The 25,457-nt window shown below is 44.2% G+C and overlaps 1 protein-coding gene across 1 annotated transcript; it reads left to right on the forward strand.

Moving 5' to 3' along the window:
• The first annotated feature begins 1,799 nt into the window (after window positions 1–1,799).
• On the forward strand, window positions 1,800–17,061 carry PPP1R36 (protein phosphatase 1 regulatory subunit 36). The gene is made up of 10 exons (XM_065635681.1): window positions 1,800–1,955; window positions 3,149–3,229; window positions 3,941–4,062; window positions 4,182–4,248; window positions 5,065–5,163; window positions 9,060–9,200; window positions 13,833–13,872; window positions 15,140–15,333; window positions 15,421–15,606; window positions 16,821–17,061. The coding sequence occupies exons 1-10, from the start codon at window positions 1,801–1,803 to the stop codon at window positions 17,059–17,061; spliced, it is 1,326 nt and encodes a 441-aa protein (XP_065491753.1). The 5' UTR covers window position 1,800.
• Window positions 17,062–25,457: the final 8,396 nt, after the last annotated feature.

A 25,457-nucleotide genomic window follows, 5' to 3' on the forward strand; every position in this document is an offset into this window, starting at 1 on the left:
GCTGGCTGCTCCCACAGGGACCTATGCCTCGTCACCGGAGGTTTGTAACCTGGTAGATATACATTTAAACCTTGCAAATTGCCACGCTAAAGTATGTTCGACGTTCAGAGCACTGTACACACATCAGTAAGAGAGGGACTGGAGCAGCTGCCTTCACTGCTGCTGGTCCTGGGCCAGTAACCAGGAAAACTTCTGCAGCTCCTGACCGTCAGAGAACGCAGGAGGCCCAAATCAGTGGCTGCGGAGGTGTTATTGCTTGGAAGGCACTTAATTTCCCCGTTTGGACTCAATGTTACCCAGGGAAGCTGCTTAGCAGAGCTGGGAAGGGGCAGAGCGCACAGACACAAGTCCCAGTCCACATGGCGGGCTGGAGGGGGATTTGTGTGCTGGGATCTGCGGTTCCCAGGGGACATTGGGCTGTCACCAGGATACGGCCATAAACAGTGCCTGCCTCAGCCCCAGAGCTCCTGGCCGTGTCCCAGGCCAGCACCATGCTCACCGTGAGTCTCCCCACCTTTCCCAGCTGCATCTTGTTGCTGCTGGTCACATTTGTCACGGGAGGGCCCGTGGCGTGGGCAGGGGTGGGACCTGTCCCTCTGCCCCAGCCGGGAAGCAGGGTGGCCGGGGACAGTCATCCAGCCATTTGCGTTAGTGAGGAACAGCTGAGATGTATTTTGAAGACACAGGAGAGGTATTTCTCCTTCCTGTGATGCGCTGGTAGGCCTTGCTCTGCCACACTACCACCTTTTCTATTTTTCTATTTTTTTCCCCTATTTTACTATTTTTCAATTTAATTTTTCTCTTTTTCTATTTTTCTTTCCTGGTTCATAATCCCTTGTGTGTAACATAAAGGCATAGCATTTGCATGGCCTTTTTCTTCTGCGAGTTTTAAACCAGGATTAGAAAGCTGGAACCAAAGACTAGAACAGGCAAGTTGAAATAACCACTTCTTTGCCAAATGATTAGAGCCATGGTTTCCTAATATTCCTCTCTTTGGTATAACCATCTCGCGGGCTGCTGGCTGCTGACTGAAATTCTTCAAGTGTTCCATATCCAGCACTTTACTACCAAGTTTGATTGAGCAAGAATTTGTGAGAGCCTTGTGGCTGTCTGGCTGAGTGGTACTTGGCAAAAAGTAACAGAAAGCCTTGAAATTTCACTTGATTTAAATTTGTAGGCAGAAGGATTTCAGCAATAGGAGTCATTTTGCTTTAAAGGTGACCTGCAAATAATAGTTCACAGTTTGCAAGTCTCTCTTCTTAATTAAGAAAGGACTAATAATTTTTTTTATTTCCAGGGGATTTTTTAAAAGGATTTAAAAAAAAAATTAAAAAGGATTTAAAAATATATGTAGATACTGCAAAATGCTATTACTAGTAGTTTTGTCCAGATTCCCCTGAAGGGTCTATCTGGTGTTTATTTAAAGTTGTCAGACTATCATGAAAGTGCATAATATATTCCATTTTTAAACAAAGGTTTCCTTTCTCCTGATACTTAGTCTCTACAATTACATAAATATTACTGAAAAAAAACCCCAAACAAATAAAAGCAATGTGTTGTTTAATGCATGTCTCCGTTTGATTTCTCAGTCTATTTATTCACATACAATAAAAGAACTGATGCTCCTTAGCAGACTTTAAATTATTTATTCATAACCTGAAATACATTTAAAAGGACAGATACACATTTTTCTTTCTTATGCTGGCAACCTTGAATCTCAGAGAACTTCTATCCAAATAACTCTCACACAAACAACATCTGGGTGAAGAGCAGACTGAAGAGAGATAGAAAGTGGCCCATATGCAGAGTGCTTGCATTATAAATACTTTGTTGGGCTTAGAACTTGAACATAGATTTGTGACATGTGCTCTATATGCTGTTTTCTTGCAGACGATAAAACTAACTCCAGGCGTGTGGTACTGGAAAGATGATACTAACACGCTTGAATTTGCAAGGTAAAATGATGATATTTAGTTGCAAATTATGCAGGTTTAGGCCTTGATACAGCAGTCCCAAGTAAGGTAAAGCCAGAGTCTATTGTTGTTTTGCCTGAATGTGAAGAGCAGGACAATTTTTTTATTATTATTTTTGATTTTTGATTGAGACTGGAGCTCCTTAATGGTTGCTCAGTGGCATTTACCCCATCATGTTAATGGAGAAAATGAGAAACATGCATGGTGTCCATACTGCTCTCAAGCTGAACCCACTACAGAAGGACGGCTGGAAGAGTGTGTGGTGAGTGCTGCCCCGTGTCACAAATGTGACCTCAAGGCCAAATGCCACCCCAGGTGTCTCTTGGTGGAGGTCCACTGAGTCCACAGACTGATGTTCCTTCTTTCCAGTGTTACGTATGACCCTGTGCAATGGTGAGCACTGGAGGACTGCAGACCTCTAGGGAAACTGCAGCTCTGCGGGAGACAAAGTGCACGTAACCATGCTTTGAATTTCTGCGGAAGCTGTGGATTAAGACTTTATGATTTAAACTATTGGGGCAAAAAGACCCAACACCCAAACTACATCTCCCCCAATCTCTTCTCAAGCGTGGGGCAGGGAGCGTGGTGGATCGTGGCGGCGGTGGGTCAGTCACACGCTGCCCGCTGCTGCCTGCCCGCCCTGCCGGGCATTTTCCACGCCTTTGTCACTGCGGAGATGCTGGTCACCTCTCCCCTGGTGACACGACTACTGCAGGTGCCTTTCATGGTCTGTGTCTCAGCAGCTCCAGCCAGCTTCTGCCTTGGGCTTGGGAACGCTGCTGACTCTGCCCGGTAGCTCTTCAGGGAATGGAACCAGTTCCCCAGTGACCTCTGCCTGTCTCTGCCCTCAGCCATCTCAAAGAAAAGCTCTGGAATGGAGCACTTTGCATGCAAAATCCTCCTAAAGCCACTCGAGACACCGACTGCTTGAAGAGGTTATATGGCTCGGTCTGTACCGTGGCAGGAGACAGAGCAGGAAGACCCCCCAGGGAAGCCCCTTTACTTTTTCCTTCTGCGCTCTTGAAAGCAATGTCTCATGTGGACATCAACCACAACCCAAAAGTTTTCTTAGTGTCAGAGGCCAAAATACATATGCCTTTGGATCATGGGATGTTGCCCTCTTGGTGCTAGTAATTTAAATTCATGCTACTTCATGCTCATATTCTGTATTTCAGCTCCAATACAGCAGCTGAGGAAAACCTTAAGAATGGAAAAAATACTCACTTTCAGGAAATACACGTCAAGACACTGAAGAGGTATTGCAATTCGACTAGCCTAGCTCAAAAAGAAACAAGATGATTTGGGTGGGAATATTTTCATCCATTGTCTGAGGATCATGTCTGAACAAAACACATGAATCGGGAAGCCAGCTGCCATTTCAACAGGGTGAATGAGTGGTCTGAACATAACAACAGAGCCAGACATGCCCGCTGTTGAATGCTAGCTCCGGCACTAGCCTGGTATGACTTGGTAAAGTCGTTCAGCATCTTTGTTGCTGTTTCCAGATCGCTCAGAATGAGGCAATAATTCTCATCTACCCTAAAGAGTATTGTGAGGTAATTAATTCATCTGTGCAAGGCACTTCAAAGATTAAAGTATTATTATTGTTGTTATTATTATTATTATTAATTTTATAAATTCACAACATGGTATAGCTGACTTTCATCCATTACTGAAAACTTCTTTGATCTAAATAATACAGTCACAATTTATTATATTAGCAACTAAAAGAGCAACTTCAGACGCAACCTTACAGGTGAAATGTGCTATTTCTCTCAACATCCCCAGCCTGTTTTGTGGTTCTAATAGTTGAATGTTAGTTCGGGACACCTGCCAAACACATTTCACTGCCTGTCCCTTTGAAACTGACTGCAATGAAGTGACTTCATACCAGGTGGATGATCTTAATATTCTCAGACTGGAATTAACACTGCGTCCTTAAATGTTATGTATTGGTCAACCACTAGCATCTTCCAAGATGACTGCAGTGCAACACTCCCTGAAAAAAGGCTGGCTGACAGAGAAGAAAAACTGTATATGCTGTCCAAGTGGGAACCACATGAGTATGTGACTTTGGACGATGTCAAATGTGAGTAATTGCTGGTGTTCCATATCAGCAAGGCATCACCCATACAAGTGAGAAAGCTGTTCCTACTAACACTTGCATTTTTTGAGGAAATATTGTTTGTCTCCTTTGTATGTTTTCAGATGCTGCTTTGCTTTTGAATCAAGCAAATAAGTCACATCCCATGCTATCATTTGCAGCGGTTATGAGGTATGTCATTTAGAGTTTGTTTTGAGAATTATGTGTGTGTAGCTGGTAGTGGAGGGAATAGAGACATAGAATATGAAATATCAGAGGTTTAAAATCTCCTACCTGTGAGGTTCGGTGGGAAACAATACCAAATGCATTTCATCTTTGACGTGTGCAGAGAAAAAGTCTTATCACATGTTTGAAAGCCTTCTGCTCTGTTACCTAAAAGAGGCCAAGAACTTGGGCCTAAGTATAAAAAGGTTGTTATCCGTCTTACCCGAAGTTAAATTCCATGTTAGCCAGTGCATCCACAACAACTGCGTGCACCGGGAGTGCTGACACGCCGGGGAGTCTGGGCTGCCTCCCTGTGCTGCTGCTGTTTCCCTCAGAGCTACAGGGCTCATGATTTGCTGCTGTCACTCACCAGCATCACTTCTCTGTAGGCTAAAACCGAGGAGGCAGCAGGCGGAGCATTATATCTCAGAGGCGTAGCCCTGAGATCACCAGGACCATTTACTGGCTGCATTGCCTTTGATTTAGCAATTTATCTGTAGACATTGTTGAGCCTTACCCATACTGGCCTTTCAGAAGAGGAACGGTGTCCGAGTTATCCGCCTTTTCATTTGAATGTGAATGACTGTTTAGTAATTCTCTAAAAGCCTTCCAAGTCTCGGTGTGGGGCAGAGTGCTTGCTATGCATAGGTCTCAGCCATCGAGCAAATATTTGGTATAATGCAGGCCCTTGAGCAGAGACTTCGTTATTTTTCATAATGGTCTAGTGGTGTTCATATCTGCAAATCTGTAGACTTCATAGCGACCTTTCTACCTTCCATTTAGGAAAGAGAAACTGGATGAGTTCCTCATGGCCCTACTCCTCTACCTATCTTTCTACCTGGGAAAAATTGCCACAGAGAAGAAATGCAGATCCTTGACTTCGTGAGTACAAGACTTCAGGGGTCTAAATACCCAGAGCTTACCCCAGCAAATCTGGAATCACAGGGCAGTCTTTCATGTTGGAATAATTCTGCATATAAGCAAGGACTGCTTGCTTAAGCAAAGATTGCATATTGGCTCAGTACCTATATGGAAGGCTAAGGAGAAAAACCCCCTGATCTCACTGTTTATGTACCCCATACCCTTGCCCTCTGTGCTCTCCAGGATATAGGCTCCTCTGACTATGTAGAGACAGATTTTCTGGGAGGGTTTGAACCCTGCTTTGGCCCAGCCTTGCCCTGAGAGGCGTGCACTGCTGTTCACATGGCATGGCATGACCACATCTCCCTTTCATGATGGTGGCTGGATCCAGTCCTGCTGCAATGGGGTCACCGAGTAATTTGGATCCTCAAGGTAGTCCTGCAATTTGAATAAACTATTACTATTACCACCAGCGTTAAAACTATGTGAGCGCCCTGGGTTGAATTGCCATCCCTTAATGCCGTTTCCCAGTAATAACATTAGCAACCAGTAATTTCTGCGTGCAATACAGAACACCGAATAGCCACAACCGAATCTGCTGGGTGTGAATTTGTTCTGTGGGTCACATCGCTTTAAGACTCCATTTCTAAATACTTTGCAAAGCAGGTTCAGATGACTCTTAGGTGCTAGGAACATGTTACAACACGAGGAATATATGCTAGGAAAGCAGTTCCCAAGTAAGGGTGTGTGACCACACTTGCTACCTTGCAGAGTGCAAGTGGAGATGCCAGGGGAATAGTTTAGGAGCTGCTGTGTTAGAGGGTTATACGCCTTGAGAGAAAGCATTGCAAAGTTAAAAACCATGACTGTAAGAAACTTCAGTGATTTTCTGGAGTCTGTAATAGTCTCTGAGCATTGATTCACCATGTTCTTAAAACACCTACTTCACAATTCAACACTTACTTCACAATTCATGAAGCCTCAATATAAAGAGGGGCTGTCTTACCTGGATTGAAGAAAAGACTGTTGGAGGATTGCTGGTCTTAAGGAACTGATTTCTCCTACATCCACAGATTGCCAGAAGTTTCTCTCATTGTGCAAGGAATAATTCGTAAATAAAGAAAATAATCAGTGTAGTTTCATACACAAAGGTCATAGATGTAGTTGAGGTGCTCTGGGCTGCAAATTACAAAATGATCCCCTTGCTCTTGGCTGGTAAAGGAGAAGGAGGCCACTCCATGGGCCATGACATATCAAAGTGGCTCACATCATCTGCTGATGTGGCAAATACAGAAACAGACTAAAACAAAGAGGAGTTGGGACCTATTGCAATATAGGGTTATGTTCCCCGGATCAAAGGTGCTCTGATTAATAGGCATCAGCTATAAGCACTGGATAAACCCTGCCAGGAGAGACTTTTCAGTGTGTTCTGGCATGCCATGCTCCCAAAGTGACTCCTGCCTTTTGGTGAGAAACATGTACTGACTCTCCACTTCTACAATACTGTTTTATTTAGATTCATTACCTCCCCAGAAGGGAAGTGGCTTGCTTGCCAGGATTGCCTGCATGCCGTGTAACTTCAGAGAGGCTTAAAAAGGAGACACTTAACATGCAGAAGCAGGAATTCAGGATATTGATCTACTGAAGTATAAATATAAGGAAGGAAAATAAAATCACAAAAGGCAATTTTAGATCCTATTTAATCTTGAAATTAATCCTTAATTGTTTTAGCATCTTAGCTGACTTGGAGGAGCAGGGAGATATTAATCATGGTGTGAAGATCTTTCTGACATCGCGACTTCTTTCCCTGTTCAAGATCTTCCATTTCCTTTGTTATCCACCTGACCTAATTCCAAACTTGATATGTGCTGTACTTCAAATCAAACGTAGCAAGGACTGTCTTTTCTCTCCTGTGGAGTAAAGTTCTGGAATTGTCTTCCACTACAAAGTAGTGGGGACAAGCAAGAAAATGTTTTTCTTAAGGTGGTGCTCCATGAGCTTGTGAAAGGGATTTTATAACTACATAATAGAGTCATAAAGATAAAATTACGTTTGTGATAAGAACCCTTGGGTTTGTGATATGCTGATGTATTTGGGAGAACGTGAAAGAAGATTGCATAGCCATTTGTTTTCCTATATCTATCCCGCATAAATCCCATGCTCAGGGCTGTTGCTAGTGCCCTGCTCAAGAAGAAAACTCTCTCCCCCTTCCTCCAAGATATAATTTCGTTTCAGAGGGTTTTTGCTTTCCCGTGTAGTACTGGCTATGTGCCACAAGTAGAGACAGACTGGAGGCAAGACATGCCGGTACCACCTCATGTTTCCTGTTAGTGGCACCTATAATTTGCTCCCAGTTAAACTGGCAGACAGACTCCTTGGAGACAGGGCTTGGTGACCCACCTAGTCCTTTATCAGCCTGATGTTCCTACATGACAGACACATCCAATGGCTGTGCAGTCCTGAAGCTGCTCTTCTTGCAGACCCGGTGTGATAACGTAGTAACACAGAAAACAACGCTGGTTATTTCTGCTCTTAGTTGGCGTGTTTTGGGGTTCCTGCCATTTGGGCTGTCTGTGAGCAATGCCGAACTCATCTGCTGGGAGTACTCTTGTCCACAGGGAGACTGTCTTGAACCTAGACCATGTAGAATTATCAGTGTCCACAGTGCCTCAACAGAACATCGAAGACCATCCTGGCTTCAGAAGGCATTACTTCTGTGCATTAAACTTTCTTTGAAAAATAAAGTATTGAAAGGGTTGCCATGCAAGAGAGTCAGGATGAATCTGGACATCTTTGACTTCTTGTGACTTTATATTTTGTTGATGCTGTGCTGATTCTTTGTAAATCCAAGCCTGAGGCTTTCCTGGCTGCTTCTAAGTTCAGGAAGGTTTTGTAACTAACTTCAAAACCAACTGACCAGTTCTCCAAAGCAGTGGCCATGAGGCATTCTGCGACCGGAGACAGCTTGGGAGTAGTCACCTCTGAAATATGTGATTCCAAGAACAAAAACTCAGCAGTGGTGGATGAGACATGAGTGGAACAAGGGCTATTATTTCTGCCCTGCATTTTCTTTCCCCTTTAGTTTCTGTCTGTTTCTGCTTCGATCCCTTTCATGTCTTTTGACGAAAATCTGCTGAATTTTATTAGCCATTATCCTTGAGAAGCCCAGAGTAATTGTCCTAATTTATTAAAGTGGGTTGTGTAGGAAGCTTTAGAGCTGGAGGCCATCAGGGATAGGAGAGATTAAAAAACCCCAACAACTCTACTGAGTGTGGAAGGAGGCTGGTAACTTTTAGGCCGGCAGCGCTCCCAGGCACCGGCAGACAGTCGGGTGGATTACAGGGGAAGCAGAGGAAATAGAAAGCTCTTTGGTTCGGCATTTCCTTAGCGTTTGATCTGAAATGGTTTAAAATACAGGCTTGCAATGTCAGCCGTTCCTGTTTAGTAGAGGCAGTCCCAAAAGCACCTCGTGTGCCTTTTTGAAGAGAAGTTAAGTGCTGTCTGTGAACGAGCCAGACCCACCACTCCAGGCTGCTGGTGACAGGGCCTGCACACGGAGGTACCTAAATGCACCCCCGGGACTTTTATGTAGGCTACAAAAAGGGTTCATAAGCTACGCAGGATCAAAGACAGCAGCCTGACAGGCTGTGGGCACGCAGTTTATAACCTGTGTGGAGCAGGGGAGTCTGTCTGTGCCCAAGCCCCAGGCCTTGTGCTCCCAGCAGCATCGCCACGCTGTGCTGGAAGCGTCTGAGCCCAGCCTTGCTGCAGAGGGGTTCCCTGGCAGGGGTGTCACGCAGCCGTGGTTTATGTGCCTGAAAACCATGCTCACTTCTTGGGAACAGTCACTCTTTCTAGCATCCCTTCTGTCCAGAGCACCTTCCCTGAAAACATATTTCCCTTTTTGTTTTAAACAGGTCTATGGTAATAGGAGGGAACAAAGAAATGGAGGATGTGTTGACGCAGTTGGCGGTGTCCAGGATTCACCTTGCCGAGGTGTACTGTAACTTTGTCCTCGGACGAGGCATGGCACAGCATCAGCACACGCCTGGTGGAAAGTAAGCCAAGGAAAGCTTTCCCTTCTGGGGACCCTCACTATGTCAATGACCACAGCAGCCCAGAACCAAGGCCCCTGTCGAGTGACACAAGTGAATGTTCGGGGTAACAAATGCCTTGTGAGCCAAGAGTCACAGAGGGCTAAGGGACCATGAGACACATAAGTGTCTTGATGTCCCTGCAGTGCCTGTTAACTAACTCCAAAAGTGTTTCTGGTGAGCTGTTGCCAACTGAACAGGCCACAACAAGTTGCGGCAGAGTGCTGGATACCAGACTGGAAAGACCTAGCCCTGGTATGCGGAAGCCTTGCTAGATATACAGAGCAGGAAACTTTGATGGGTTCTACATGAAAGCCAACAGGGCACAAATCAGTGCCAGCCCTGGATCTTACCTCTGCCACTTCCACTCACTAAATCTTGAAATCAAATGATTATGCACTTGCTGGTTGCCACTGATCCCTGCATAAATTTCCTCTTATGCCAAGTCTGAGATAGCATCAGACTAATTCAGCAAATGAAGGAGACTGTGTTGCTGACGGGCAGCAAGTGAAGGGAGTAGAGACAAGAAGAGGCTGTGCTTGAGCATTGAAAGTGCAGGACTCTTACCTCTGAGTGCGGTAGACAGTGCATGGCTTTTTCAGAGTGGTGGAGATCAACTGCTCTTTAGATGCGATGGTCCCAGCAATGAACAGAAAGGTATTTAATTCCCATAGTGGGAACTGAAAAAGAAATTGAAGAAGGCAGGAGAGGATGGGAGGGTGTTTGAAAAGACAGATAAACCAAGGCAATTATGAGGACAAGAAAAGGGGAGTTTTGACAGGAGATGAAGGTGTTGTGGTTTAACCCGACTTGGCAACTAAGCACCACAAAAAATGGTTAGTGGAAGGACAATGTAATGACAGAGATCATACACTGTGCCAGTGTTAGGGACTCTTTCCTCAGCTATGTATGTTCCTGCACAACGTTTCCTTTCCGCAGTAGAAAGGAGCTGGCAGTCCTCACCCAGCACCCCAGTCCCATGGGATCTCCTCAGAGCAGTTTCAGAAAAACTTTTTGAGTCAGGCGGTGTGAAACTGCTGCCAGTCTCCCAGAGGAGTCACAAACATCCACCTGCCTTCCTGCAACGCAGCTCCAGGTGACTTTGCTCCTGGCTGGGGTGGTGGAACCTTGGTTTCCTTCTAATCAAGAGAAGGAAACCTGTGAAATTATGGAGTCAAACGGGAGCTGAAATTGCTGTCCCAACAGAGTTTCATTTCAGTGTGCCCCATCCCACAAGGTGCTGGACCCTAAGAATTAAGAAGGTGTTCCCTCTGCATCCTGGCACATCGGTGTTTCACCGGGAACTCCTGGGAGCAGCTGTTTGTGCCAAATCCCTTTCCCTCCCACGTTCCTGCTGAGCAAAGACATCCTCTTAACCTTCTCGCTGGTTGGACAGGGAGGGTGGTGACAGCATTTCATTATTTCTGTTGGGTGGCCCTAATGTCTGCACTTATGAGACTCAGTTGGAGGAACTTGTCGCAGAAAATAACTTGAATCCCAGAACTGGAAGCAGCTGGATAAGATAGCCTGTCGTTTACCTGAGTAGTGAGCTCTGCTGCCTCTTCACTCACTCGTATTTTCTGGTGGGTGGAAATGTGCAGGATTAGAGACAAGCAAGAGGTCTAGCGGCAAAAAATCAGCAACATGGGAGTGAGAGCAGAGAGCTGAAACAAAAAACTGTGTTTAGTATTTCTGTCACAGTGGGGGTTAGAGGCTGGCAGTGGGTTGGGATGCTGGTGTCCAGGATGTGAGAACACAAAGGCTGGAAAAGAGCTGTGTCTTAAAGCCTTTGTCGTGTAAGGTGCTGTATGGAGACCTCAGTGAGTTGCTCATAGCAGGGTGGTGGCAGCTGACTACAGCTGACTTCAGAATCAGGCTAATGCTGAGCATGGTATAATGTATGGCACTTCCCATATCATACTGCAATTATATAAATATCATCTTTTCCAGGCTGACACAGTTTAGCCTTACATGTTATCTGGATCCTCCCAGACCATTATATGAAATGCCAAAAAACCAAGAGCTTAGGGACAGAACTGACTAACACTCTTAATTATCAAAGATGGTTAGGAATTTTTTGAGCACACATGTTCTTGGTTGGAAAAGATCCTTTGTCAAAACAGAAACTGTGGGGAGGTATACTTTTGATGAATTTTTTTAACTTGAAAAATGTTTAGATTAAAAAGACAGGAAATTATTGATAGTGTACCACCTCCAGTTTTACTACATTTTTTTAGAACCCAGCTATGGGTTCATGATGGTGTTGAAGTTTTTGCTTTTCACTCCAATTCACCATAGCAACACTTTAATGAAATGTTACACTATATTGGTAAAGTGCTTTCCCTTCCAGATCTGCCAAATGTTTATATGTGTTCATATGGAATTATTGATTCTTCATGTAAAGGTTTCCTCTGAAATTTTAAAAAGGGAGGCTTGGCTAGAGAACATCTTCATCTTACCAATTTACATGATTTGTAAAATGCAGCATTAAAATCTAATCTGGGTACTATCCCAGACTGGAATTTGAGAGAGTTCCTCCAGACCTGTTATTTGTGTATGTTAGCATTAGTCCTTTTGTGCCTCCAACGCTGAGGAAGGAATAGGTGTGTCTGGCTTTCTCCTTTTAAGTTGATGGGGGTTGTGCAACCTTTCTGTGGTGCCAGTTTCCTTATGGGCATTTGTCATAATGGGAAAAATACAGCGTGTTCCCAAAGCTGCGTGCATCAGTGGTGCAAATATAGTCAACCCAGCCTTACTGATCCTTGAAGCTGGCTTAATCCATGGGCAGCTAGAGTCATGGCTGCGGTGGAGGGAGCTGCTAAATGGCACAGGAGCCATTTCTCCCCCACATACCCCTATACATAACAGTAGTTCTTGTAGATGTTTGAAGCCGCTATCATTTTGCATCCAAGCCCTACACTTACTGCACTGTCTGCCCTTGGCTGTGCTTGCCTCTTTTATACATGAACTCACCCCCCGCCCGGCCCCAGCTCTGATAATCAATATTACTGTATTACTAGAAGACATGATGCTTTTTGCTCACTCTTCCGTGTTTCTCACAAGTCCTGTCCTGAATCTTGTTGCGAGCTTGATGTTTTCCTGGCCCTTTCTGTATTTTCCTAGGTAATTATCAATTGTGCCCTAGACATGGGAGTTGCCTCCTAGTTTGACACTTATTTTAGGAAGCTTTATTTCAAGCAGGTCTCTTAGCTTAATGCCTCACCTGAGGGAACATTCACTCTATTTCACTCTATTAGTGTTATTTTCCTTTCCTGGCCTCCACATATATTTCTCTGAACAAGCTGTGTAATGTCAAAAGGTGAAGCTGGGTTTCATATTTAGGTTTAAGAAGCTGGCATCACTTTAGGCTTCTCTGCTCTAGTATTCTGAAGACAGAATACTGCACTTTACCAGAATTCATAAGGAATCAAAAACATCAGAGCTGTTCTGGGAGTTCTGCTTCGGAAAACGCAGCCATGCCATGCTTGCAGAGTCAAGCTTCTTTTCGCTTGCACAGTTGAGCTTCTTTTTGCTTGCACAATGTGTGAAGTGTCAGTTGGATTATGGCTGGTGGGAGCCAGGTAGGGAGATACATGGTCTTCTTGATCAAAAAACCCCAAGAAATGAAAGTCAGAAGATGGTAAACAGAGCTATAGGGCTAAAAGGTATTATCTTCATGGTCTGCCCTGCACTGATGTTTCTGGTGTGATGGCAGCTAGGGATACCCTAGATGTATGGAACACTTGATATTATCAGGAAGACAAGGGACATTTCAGGAGTTGGTGAGTTGATACAGAGACAGGCTTTCCTGTGCATCTGGGAGGACCAAGCCAGATCTGTGGGGTTCTGTAGGCTAGCAGGGAAAATTTGCTTTCATTTCCATGAAGATGAGTTGTACTGTCTCCAGAAGTGAGTGGCTGCTGAGATGTGTGCATCACCCTCTGCTTTAATGGCCATTTCCATGAGGGACAGTCATTTGGCTTTGCGTGAGAATCCCTGGGCTTAAGTGGGTGGCCAGAGCATCTCTTAGGCTTCCACTGGGCAAATTGCTGCTTCTTTAACAAAGGCCCTTTGTTATTCTTGGGCATGTTTTACATTTCTTCTTGGAGATACATCAGGCATCTCCTTCCTGGTTTTCAAATTTATTGTCTCAGCATTGGCCTGGCTTTGTGCCCTTGGTAACTCTGCTTGTTGCTCTTCCAGTGATGTCAGGAAGAGTTTTTTGTTGACTTCAGCGGGAACTGGGTTAGATCAGTGCTGACCACTTTTGAGAGGCCCGTTCAGGGAGCTCAGTCTAGATAGCATAGCAGGGGAGCCTCGCCTGCTCATCATATCCAGCTTTGTTCTTTGTTAGATTTAATTAGCTCAGCCATACAATATTCTGCATTTTCTCCTTCTGAGGCAAAGCAGAAGTCCTGCCTTTCTCTTAGACAGTGGTTCTCCGCATGCTAGTAATGAGGATCTACCAGCAACAACTTTACTGGCCTGGTGAAATGCCAGCTTGGCATAGCCCCATGAGTCATATTCAATGCTCTCTTCAGAGGACTGAAAAGACAACTGCTGCTATTAATTTTGTGCTCTTGTTCACTGCCTTAGGAGAAAAACATTGTGGAAGAAAGATCGGACCTTCTTTGAGGTAAGAAAGACACAAAGATAAATGGAGAGTGTGACTGTCAGCCCAGAGCATGTCCCTCCCTTACACATCCAAATGCTCCTTTCCATTTTGGTTCCCCCAGTAGTTTACTTGCAGGGAAGAATAAAATTTTACCTCTAGGGCCTAGATGTCCCTGTAAAATACCATCTCTTTGCCCTTCAGCCCAAGCCTTTTCCCCTTAGAGCTGGGAAGTTTCAGTCCCTCTATGGCTTTTGGACCCCAGGCAGTTCCCATCACAGCCTGAGGTCTCTCTGGGAAGTCTGGTCTATAGATTTCTTCTCATCATTGGGCTCATAGTATCGTCTCTGTAGGTAAGAAATTTTACAACCTTCTTTTATATCCATTGCCCTTGGTGATGTTTCTAGATGTCAAAAAGCTCTTCTGGCCTGCAACATACAGCTCCACCAGCCATTTATGAGCGTCTCCATGTAGCAGGGCTTCAGCAAATGAATACAGCCAGCTGGGGCCAAATCATACTTTGTACTTCATAAACTGGGAAATCTTTCCTTGAATAAGGGGAACTGTGGATTCAATTCCAAGGATACACAGCAGTCCAAGAGATGCTATATTTTCAAGAACAGACTTAGAGATTTGATTTATTTGGAGTTGATCCAGCTTATGCTAGGGATCACAAATGTTAAATACGAGTGAAAAGCTAGATTACTTTTTTTTTAATCAGCAAACAGGCATGCAGAGGTGGGATGTGATGAGTTCGTATTTGGTAGTAATATTTTCTGTGATCATAATGCCATCATCCAGGGTGGGGATCATCTTGTCTACCTGCAGCTGCCCAGACAACATCTGTCCAGTCAGACCGTGCCCTTCGGCTGTCTTGACAGTCATCACAGAAAAGAGGAGCTCAGCCAGAGGGTGAATTGTTGCCTTTTGAAATAGATGTGTGTGATAGGAACCACCACAGAATGACTCATCCCACCAGCCTCTTTCCATTGATTATTGAGGGAAACTGGGTGGTGATCTGAGGTTGTCTCCTCAGTTTCCAGCAGTAAGACTAAGCCAAATTGGTCAGAGTTGTGCAAGATGAAAACCATCTGAGCTAACTCTGTTTCTAGCCTCATCTGCCTGCACACCTTTAAAAAACCAGTCCTTTCAAATCTTCACTGCTGCATGGTGAAATTTGATGCCATATGGTTGCTGGCGTCTTAATGGAGTCACACCAGCCTGCGCTCTGGGACACAGTGGGCCTCTGGGCCTTTTCGCAGTGAAAAGGGGCTCTGTGTTTTCAATTTAGGGCTTCTACAACTTCTCCAGCTATGTGGCTTGGCTTGTGTTCAGACGGAAGCACTTCCAACTGATTCGGGAAGAAATCGGCAGGCTTCTTTTCTCCGACATGTTCAATCCCGCCTTAAAAGACAGGAGCAATGTTGACTCGCAGAAAGCAGATCAGACCGCTGCTGCAAATACAGAGCAATTGCCATCTCCGAGGTACACATTTGACGCACTGGTGAGTCCTTAGGGAACCTGCCCTGTTCTAATACACCGAGGTAATACCTGTATTTGTTTTCTTTCAAGAAAAGTCTGTGCCAAGCACCATTCCATAAGCAGCATGATTAACGAGCACTCGCTGATGCTCCGCACGGTGCTGCCCTTGCCGAAGGATGGTGCTCAACACCTCTTCCAGAAACACGACTCTCGGGGCAAAGACCCTCAACCTGGCACATATGATGGCCCATCAGACTTCGAATTGATCAATACCAAGTAAGAGGCTATTTCTCTGCAGAAATAGATTTGGTAGTGCTATGAGAAAGGATGTCGGACATCTAGCTCTTCCTCACTGGGAGACAGGCCGTTGGACTGAGGATTTGGTCTACACGGTAGTTAGAGAGGAACAGGAGTGTAGGTCCTAGGAGACCTGAGAGACCCTGAAACTTGCAGAGGTAACACTCTTGGTTAACTGATGGCAAAGCAGCTATGGTCCATTGTAATGCTTTGTTAAAACTCAAAAGTTTTCTGGGGAAAGGAAATATGCTTTAGCAGAAATTTGAACAGAAATTAATCGAAACCTCTCAAAATCAAAACGGGATGTTGATTTTTTTTTTCCCTCTCATGATTCATTCAAATTTCTTATTTCTTCTTGACTTTTAGTTTGTAATAATATTCTGATTAGACATTACTGATGTACTTTATTCTGAAAAAGTTTGTTAGAATCATGTTGCTATATTGTACTTTAAAAATATTTTTTCTGTTGTAATATAAATAGAACCTTTTCTTCTGAGCCTGGGTATGCCAAACAGAGGAATTCCATTTCCCATCCAGTCATGATTAACAACAGTATCACTACAGCACTGTAATATCTCATAAAAAGGACCACTGTAAATCAGTTTCACTCTGTTGAAGTGTATGCAAGGTTCCCTGAAAGATTTTCCCTCGTAAGTCTTCTTTTTCTGCCTGGAAATTAGAATTTAAGAATTTGTCTGGATCTTCCAGGGTTCTGACAGTCCAATGAATGCTACAGCACTGCACATGCAAAATCTTTGGACATAGCTCCAACACATGACCAGTGAGTCCAATATTTCTTGAGAGTGTGGAATTTGCTACGAATGCACATGTAATTGTTTGGTGCATGCTTTGGAAGCCGGGCACATCCTGAGCATTTTGGCTTTGCAGCTTATGCAGAGAGTCACGTAATTCACATGTAATAGGGCCAACTTTTCCAGGGAGCGCTGAGGTTCACTTGGACATCTGCAATTTATGTTGTGTGCGTGCACACTGCAGACAGAAACATGACGTGATGTGCAAGGTGCTGAGGGTATAAGCACGGTTATTTCTTTTTCCCTAAGGGAGAGCCACTATTCTCTGCTAAAGGAGGCAAGGTTCCTTGCTGGTTTACCTAGAAAACATTACAAATCTCCTTTCTGCTGTTTTCCTTGGCTTCATTGTGTCAAGCAGATTAACATGATGTTTTCTAACAGGGTGGGCATCATTGGAGCTCATGGTAGTGAGTTAAAATCATTAATGAGCAAGCCTGTTGGGATGATGGAGGAGGACGAGGAAGAGAAAGAGAAAGAACAAGAAAGAAAAGACAGTGATCTCTCCAACCTGACAGGTGGCCTCAGTTTGCTGTCTCTGAGAAATCCCCGAAACAGGCTTCACAGCCGGAGCACCGTGGTCTCCAGACTGATGGCAGAAGCTGACTGTAATCACAGCAACTAGCAGAAGTGGTATCTGTGTTGAGTGGCGTGGTTTCACATTGCTAAGTAAATCACTTTGAAATTGCAGCCTAAGAAGCCTAACTCATTTGTCGGAGTGGGGTATTTAGCACACAAGGGCCCTGACTGGGTGACCGGAGACCTGGGCTGTAATTCCTGGTTCTGTCACTAACAATCCCCCTTCATCTTGATGCCTTCATTGCACCATTTCTGAGAAGATTATTTTACTGACTTATTTTGGGAAGTGCTTTGACACCTGAAGATGAATATGATTATTAATTTTAATGTCAACCCTCTTTTTCCAAAGGATTAGCAAAGCAACAAGGAGGCATGACTTACTTCAGTCTGAAAGTTGCAGAAATTTTGCTTTTGAAGGAAGTTACTCTGGAATCTTTAATATATTGTGTTTACTTTTTTAAAAAATTTCCATCAGGTCTAATTTGATTCTTGGATATAGCTAGCCTAAATTATGACTCATTGTGAAATAAGTATAGCAAAGAGAAATGCTGTTATTTAAAATATCTACCAGTTCTTAATTTCATTTTATCTTTTAAATTGTATACATTAATTTTTATCATTGATTTAACATGATTGGGAAAGTAGTTCTTAGATGTGCAAACTTAACATATACAGTTGAGAGGTCAGTATCTTGAAACAAAATTAACTCATGGTAAGAAGTGGTATCATTTTACCTATAGGACTATCTGTACATGCTAATCATTAGCATCAGGAGGAATACTTAGGATGGAATCCTGACCTTATCAGAGTCAATAAGAATCAATGAAAAAATAATGGATAATTAAAGAGTGGAAGAAAACCAAAGCATTAATATTTTCATCCTTGCTAAGAGGAGAAATTCCACACATTGGTGCTAGTTTGGAAGGTTTTCAGCAAAATATCTCTATGCTGGATAAAAATAATACAATTTTTCCTTGAAATGTGTGGTTCAGTTTTTAAAAGGATGAAATTTTGCAGCACAATTATGATGAGAAATTTCCTTCTTCTGTGGTAACCAGTAGTCCAGGGACTAGATTATTTACGTGGTATGGCCCTGCACTGCCTTATTGAGACAGACACTTGAACTGCAGATTCGCAGCTATTATTTAGTCTCTTCACTTAGACTGGCACGTGTTATATTAACACCTAAGTAGCACTGTGGCCTAGGCTTAGTTTCCATGTGTCAGGTGAGTCCTTTTACCATTGGATGAGGCTGTTGTGTTTTGCAGTTTCTCTCTTAAGCTTTTCATTAGACATTAGTACGGAACAAAAAGATTTAAAAATAACCTCTCAGAAATGTTATGGGATGGAAAACACATATTCTCTCCCAAAGGAGAAGAAATATAAAAGATTTCTATTTAGAACTGCATGAGGGACTGCTATGTCTTCCTCATATACATGATGTGTACACTCTTTATTCAAAATGAACATTTCTATGCTGTACATTTGCATTCATTTTTGGTGGGCGGTTTGAAAAATGGTGATGGGACCTTGAGACAGGGCATGAGCTGCAGGTTTCCTGAGAGCCCGGCTGGGACAAAGCACATTCAACTGTCTTTTCTGGCTGCATGGGCAGCACCTGGGTGGTGCTGCCTGGCTGAAGATGCAACAGGTGGTGGTGGTATCACTGCCTTGCAGCAGCATGGTCTCCCTACCAAATGATGCAGAAAGATGTTCATAAAATCATGGAATCATAGAATCATTTTGGTTGGAAGAGACCCTCAGGATCATCAAGGCCAACCATAACCTAACTTTAGCACTAAACCATGTCCCTAAGAACCTCGTCCATGCGCCTTTTAAACACCTCCAGGGATGGTGACTCCACCACTTCCCTGGGCAGCCTGTACCAGTGCTTCACAACCCTTTCCGTGAATAATTTTTTCCTAATATACAATCTGAACCTTCCCTAGTGCTACTTGAGTCCATTTCGTCTTGGTTGGCTAATGCCTGGAGCTGAGGGAGGCTCCAGCCCAGCTTTGTCTCTTGGTCTTGGGAGAAACCTTTCAGTTCCTGCATTAGGAGACCTCTATATGCCAAAGGCTGGGTCCAACTTTGTCTCTCTAGCTGTGACACCAGCCCCTCTCTGATCTGTGGATTGACATCCCACTACATTAGTCCTTGCAAAAGTGCCTTGCTTCGTCATGGCAAGCAAACAGGCATTGTACGGGCCTCAGAAAGGGTATGAGGGAAAGGTGGGCCTTTGCTACATCAGTCCTGCAGGGCAATGTAGCCTGTGGCATTTGCTAATAACTGGGGTTTGGGAACAGTCCCTGCAGTGCCTGGGGCAGAGATTTCACAGAGTTGCACACTTGGCCTGTGGTGGGCCCAGGACGACAGGAGAAGACCAAAGGGTGGAGCACACACTCACATAGGCAGCAAAGCTCCTGGATGTGGACAAGCCTTTCGCGCCCTGTCACTTACCTGCAAGGTCTATGTCACTGCAGAGGAAGTGCTGAGCAGCTACTGATGTTGCTCTAAAGCGGCCGATGAGCTCCTCAGACTGAGAGATGATGTTCAACATGTTATATTTGCCCCTCTCCAGATTCAAGGCAGGTTCCTCACAGTCTCCTTAAGTGGAGTGGCTCCATGGGGCTACTTTCTCACCATGAAACAGTGAGCAACAAGTGACTGCTTTCAGCACACCATTTTCCTTGGACAAAAGGCAGCTCTGGACCAGGCATGGTCTCAGCTACTTCTATCTTCGCCTAGAACATGCTGTCTGGCTCACTCTGCAGGAGTTACCCGGATAAAATCTGACGGTCCTAGTGAGTCCTGGTATAAAATCCTGTGACCATCAGCCAAGCTCTCAGCCATGGCTTTGGGTCTAAGTTTTCTGTGGTAATTTAGCAACAACCTTGAACTTTCCAGAAAGGACTGAGAAATACCTTGAAGTTCTGATCCTTTAGTCAGCATAGTCTTTTCCAGGGCTGCTTTCTCAGTGCTAAGTGTCTGCTGCTTCTGAGGTGAAGTACATCTAACACAGACAACCCATGCTTGTTTAAGCATGTAAGCAAGACCTGGCAGCCTTTCACACATGACAGTGAGTCATCCTTCCAGTGGGAAACAGTGAGTCAGAAAGGGCAGTGGACAAGCTTTATTTATCAGTCTCCTGTTATTTGGCCCAGGAGAATTTACCCTGAAAAACCCACCCCTGTTAATGACAGGCAGAGCTCAGACTTGTATCATACAACTACTGTTTCCTTTTTTTTGTTCGTTTGTTTGTTTGGTTTTTGTTTTGTTTTGTTTTGTTTTCCCCATAGGCTTTGCACATAGTTTTGTATCAGGAAATCAGAGCAGATTGGCCATTTCCATGAATTTTTATTTTCTAAAGGGGTTCTGAACGTGCCAGCTCTATTGGCATAACTCGCCCCACCTAGGGTTACCATAAAGAGCACAAACTCAAATGCCTCTCAGCGATGCGAAGTGCCTGGGGGTTCTGCGCAACAGGGTTCATAGGGTTCCCATTTACTTTATTCTCTTAGGGCTGCTTTACTCAGAGCCTTAATTGAATGCTGCTAGCATGGCCTACTGTCTTGACTGGCTTTTGATTATGGTTCTGCCACTTGTAGGCTCCATATAGGGTGTGTCAGGCTTTCCAGTGTATCTATTTTCAGAAGTTATATCGCTCCGTTGTAGAAATCATGCCAAGCAGAAAGTTGGCAAGAAACGTTGCAACTGGAAAAGGAGACAGTGAAAAAAAAAAAAATCTGCCTGATAATTAATCAAGGAAGCTCTGCCCTTGGGGGTTTCAGGCACTGCAGCTGGGACAGACAGCAGTGCAGCAAGGGCAGCTGACTAGGGGTGGGGTGACCATAATGAGTAGTTGAGTGTCTTGAGGTATGGAAAGAAGAAAAGTTAGCTCAAGCCCATCCTACTTACGTTGCAGGTGGCTTTGGAGCAGTAATCTATGAAGGCAGCAACCGCATCGTAGCAGGGGTATAGGGCTCAGCAAGTTCTCTGTGAGCTGGCATGGCAGGACCTGGAGGTCTTGCAGGTTCCTTGTCTCTGGTCTCTCTGGTTCTGTCCTGTTCTTCTTGTTCTGTTAAGGGCCAGTACCTGATATACAGAGAAAAATGAGGCAGTCTGAGCCCAGTTTTCTGTGAGACAGTCCAAAAGCAGCATTTCACCAACAAATGACAGGTTTTGTCCGTTTTTACTTGGACTTATACAGGCATTTTAGTAGCATTAAGCTCCAGTGAGATCAGGGGACTAACATTCCAATATGCATTCAGGAATGTGGCTCTTTTTTACCACTAGCCAAGTGGCTGGGTGCTGCAGTGGTGAAAGATGCCACTGTGTTTCCCGATCCTGCTAGTGTCCCCTCTCTGCCTGGGGCAGGGGGGAATATTTTTCAGTCCACCTTCTTTCCCCTCTCAGAGAGACAAAACACTCCATGAATCCCTTACAGATCTCTGAAGATGCTTCTTAATGCTCCTCTTTGTTCTGTGGCTCGTCTCCCTTGCCCTCTCAAAGCCAAAACTGCACCTACCGACCAACCATCCTTCCAGCCAAGGAGGACCCGTAGCAGCTCCTTGGTACAGACACCTGGCACCAGCACCTCACTTGCTTCTCTCCTGGGGACGGGCGTGTTGCTTGTGATGCCTTTTTACCTGCAGGTGTGCTTGGGGAAAGAGAGCAGCAGCCAAACTGGAAATTGGACCAGGCAGTGATTTGCAGTAGAAGGAGAGGTTGTCAGTCGGAATTTCCTTAAGCAAAAGTTGCAAATATTGGTGGCTATGTGTTCCTGCTCTGGCTGGGACTAAGAGCCTCATCCTGTAAACAAACTGCATTGGAAGCATCATGTATGAGTTACTGTTCCTATGGCTTAGGCTAAATTGTAAATGTTTGCAGTGAGATTTTTACAACTTGCAGCAAAGAAACCAAACTGCGATTCACAGAATATGAAGATGTTCTTACCCTAGTTGTTCTTCCATGTGAAAGAGCGCATTCAAAGGCTCAAAGAACAGGCTGTAAGTATACTGTCGCCTGTTTCAGCCTTTCTATTTGTAATAGACTGATAACATAAATGTAGTGTATTTCTCCACGTGTTCTTATTTATTTACAGATGGATAAACAGTCTTTTTCCCCCTTTCCTTGAATACAGCAGAAACAAACACAAACAAGTAGTTTCTGGACGCACATTCTCAAGTTTGCTGATCCTGACAAGGTCTGACCTTAAAAGTGTCCTCGTCTATGTATATGTATTTATAAGCCAACACAAGCACATCAGCTGTGACCATGTCTGGGTAAGCAGGGAAGTGTTTGACATTTTAAAGTCCAGCCATGGAAACTAGATTCTTGAGAGAGGGCTTTCACTGTTCATCAGTCTTTACTACATTAAAAAGGAATAGTTATTCTTCCTACTGAACCTGGAAGAGTATGTCTGACATATTTCTGACTCTAATGGGATGTGTGGGGATTGTGGATTAAAGGCTTTCCCTAAGGCTGTTATTAGAATTTTTTTCAGTGTAATAATCATGAGATGAAGGTGCAGCATCTAATTTAGGTCTTCATAGAAAGTCACCTCCAGACAGTGCCCAGATCTTTTATTGATTGGATTGGGAGACACAGTATTGCAGATCTGGATAGGCAGGGGATTGACCCACCCATTGCTCCTTTGAACTGAGAAGCTATAAGAGCTCTAACAGCTGAAGTGCTGTGATGGATGGATATGTGCTTTTCAGAAGGAGGAAGGTGAGATGTGCGAGAGCGTTATGCTCTGCACAGAGAGGAGCAGCTCAGACTCATGGAATTCTGCTATGGACTGTGTGATGGGCTGGTCAGGAGCTTCTGGGCCAGGATCAAAGGGAAAGCCAACACAGGTAACACTGTGGTAGGCATGTGCTACAGATCACCTGGTCAAGAAGGTGAAACAGATGAAGCCTGCTCTAGACAGGTAGAAGATGCATCACTGTTTCAAGCCCTGGCTTTTTTAGGATATACTAACTGACCTGACATCCGCTGGGCAGGAGACTCAGTGGGGCACAAGCAATTCAGATTTCTAGAGTGAGTTAGGGACAATTTCTTGACATAGGTGCTGGACAGTCTGAATAGAGAGAAATTTGGATTGACTTGCTGCTCACAAACACGGAAGAAGTGGTGGGGGTTGTGATGGTCAGTTGCAGCCTTGGAGAGACCAAGAGGTAGTAGAATTTAAAATAATGAGAAAAGAGAAAGGTGAGTAGTAGGAGAAGAGGATAATAGTGGTGGTACAGGGACTGCAGCTGCCAGGAAGGTCTCTAACCTCTGGTCACAAAGATTAGCAGAGTTTAAACAGCGCTCTCTTGCTGCTCCACTCTAGTCTGTCATCCTTTAGGTGTGCTGTAGGTACTTCAGGACTTCCTGTCCTGAACCTCCCAGTGCTCAAGGTGTTGGTGCCTCACTCTCCACAGACTTCATCAGACCCTAGAAGATCTTTCTCCAAGAGTCCTGAGTAGGCTGATACCTCTCTGAGACTGTGTTACCACAAATGTGAGCAGCTGTGGCAGCTGACAGCAGATCTGTTCTTGTTTTACTGAGCTGGCAGATGTTACAACAGCAGCAGAGTACAGTGCAGGTCTTGCCAGGGGTTAGTCACCAGCAGCCAAGCTCTCTGAGATCCCTGGGCATATATTCAGGTTGCTAGGGTGAGCTGGCACCTCTGCCACTGGATCCTCACAGCTCTTGGTACCTACCCTGGGAGCTTGCACCATGCACACCTCCAGTGCACAGTGCAAACATTCCCCAGGAAGACCGTGGTTTTCTTGTTATGCTTTTACCTCATCCCTCATCAGCTGCTGCATCAGATGTTGTTGCACAGCTGCTGGTTCAGCAGGTTCACACCCTCAGAAAGGCTACCATAAGTATTTCAGGTTTAATTTAGGTTTAATCAGTGTTTTGGGCATGTTAACATTCTTTATTTCAACACTATCTCAGAAGGGCTGCCTTGGAGGCTACTTAATCCTCTAGGGACTTCTAGTTGGAAGCACGAGCAGATTTTCCAGGCCCGTAGCATCAGAACGTGGATCTCTACAAGTGAGACACTCTGTCCCCTGCTGACTGACCAGATGGAGCCATGAATGTCCTGGAGCAAAAGTCAGAGATTTTCTGGAGCCTTTCTGTGGATGATGAAATCTTGAGGAGCAAAACCTTAAAAGAGCTGAGCTTAACTTTGCAGTAAGGATGTAACTTTAAACAGGACAAAGTTGCATGTGCCTGTTCGCAATTAAGTAGACATTTTATATTATCTCTTTGAACAGCCTTTCTCTTTGATGTTGAGTCTGAACTATTGGCTGAAGAAACTCCAAATGTCAGTCCCATGTATAATCTTTCGGCAGAAGTTGCGCGACTATGGACATGTGAGAAACCTCGCTGAGAGCATATATGCATTAAAATAATAGGTTTCTGTGCAATTCTAAGTGTACCTTTCCAAATAGGGCTTGATTCCTGTATTAGTGTCCACTTGGCATGAGTAGAATTATATTATTTATTTAGCTTTAGACCTTCTCTCCATAGTCAGAAACACCTGACTATTGTGACTAGAATACCACTCAAGAGGGGACATTCTTTTCAAAGAAGAGAAAACTGATGCATGACACTGAGCAGAAGGTTGATAGCAAAGCAGGGAAGTCAGGTAAAAATCCAGAAATCTAGCTTTAATATTAAGGGTAATCTACTGCTTAGATGGGCTTACATGTAATACAATAAGCACGGCAGGATAAGAATTGTCTCTGGATTTTTTTTAATAAAAAAAAATTGAAAGATTCCTTTCAAAATAAACATCATTGTACCCAGGAGAGTAAAAGAGTAACCAAGTGAGAACAAACAGACAAATCAGCTCTAAGTTTTGAATTTCTCCATAATGTTCTAATTTAAAACAGAATAGGCAAAGAAAAAAGAAAGCAGTGGAATAGTAACTTTGTAGCATAAAAGAACAGAATTCAACTGTTAAGACAATTTACAAACACTCTTATTAATGCCAGAACGTTGTTTTACCTTTCCAGTGAAGATTAGAAACTTGTCTATATATTGTATTTTGACAGAATATTTTTCCGAGGTTTCACATTCTCATCTGAGGTATCATCCAAGACAAGCTCGACTCTGATGAATTAATATAGAGTCACACAGCAGGAGTGTGGCTCATTTGGTACCGTTAGTCTAGGATCAAACTGGTATTTAATTGGTCTGGCCTGCAGAACTGACCTCTGGCTCTCACTCAAGCCACCCAGTGCAACAAAACACGAGCATTTTGAACCTGTCACATCCTTCTCTCCCCTCCCTTTCCCAAGCACCCACCACTTTTCACCCGAATTGGTGAGATACAGTCAGGCAAAACATGCAACTCAACTTAGCCCAGATCTTTCTGCCATGCTTCTGCTTCTCGTTGAGCTCACCCATTTGTATGTTTTAGTTATTTTGTGTTGC

The sequence above is a fragment of the Caloenas nicobarica genome, chromosome 5, assembly GCF_036013445.1.
Source record: "Caloenas nicobarica isolate bCalNic1 chromosome 5, bCalNic1.hap1, whole genome shotgun sequence".
NCBI classification, from domain to species: Eukaryota; Metazoa; Chordata; class Aves; order Columbiformes; family Columbidae; genus Caloenas; species Caloenas nicobarica.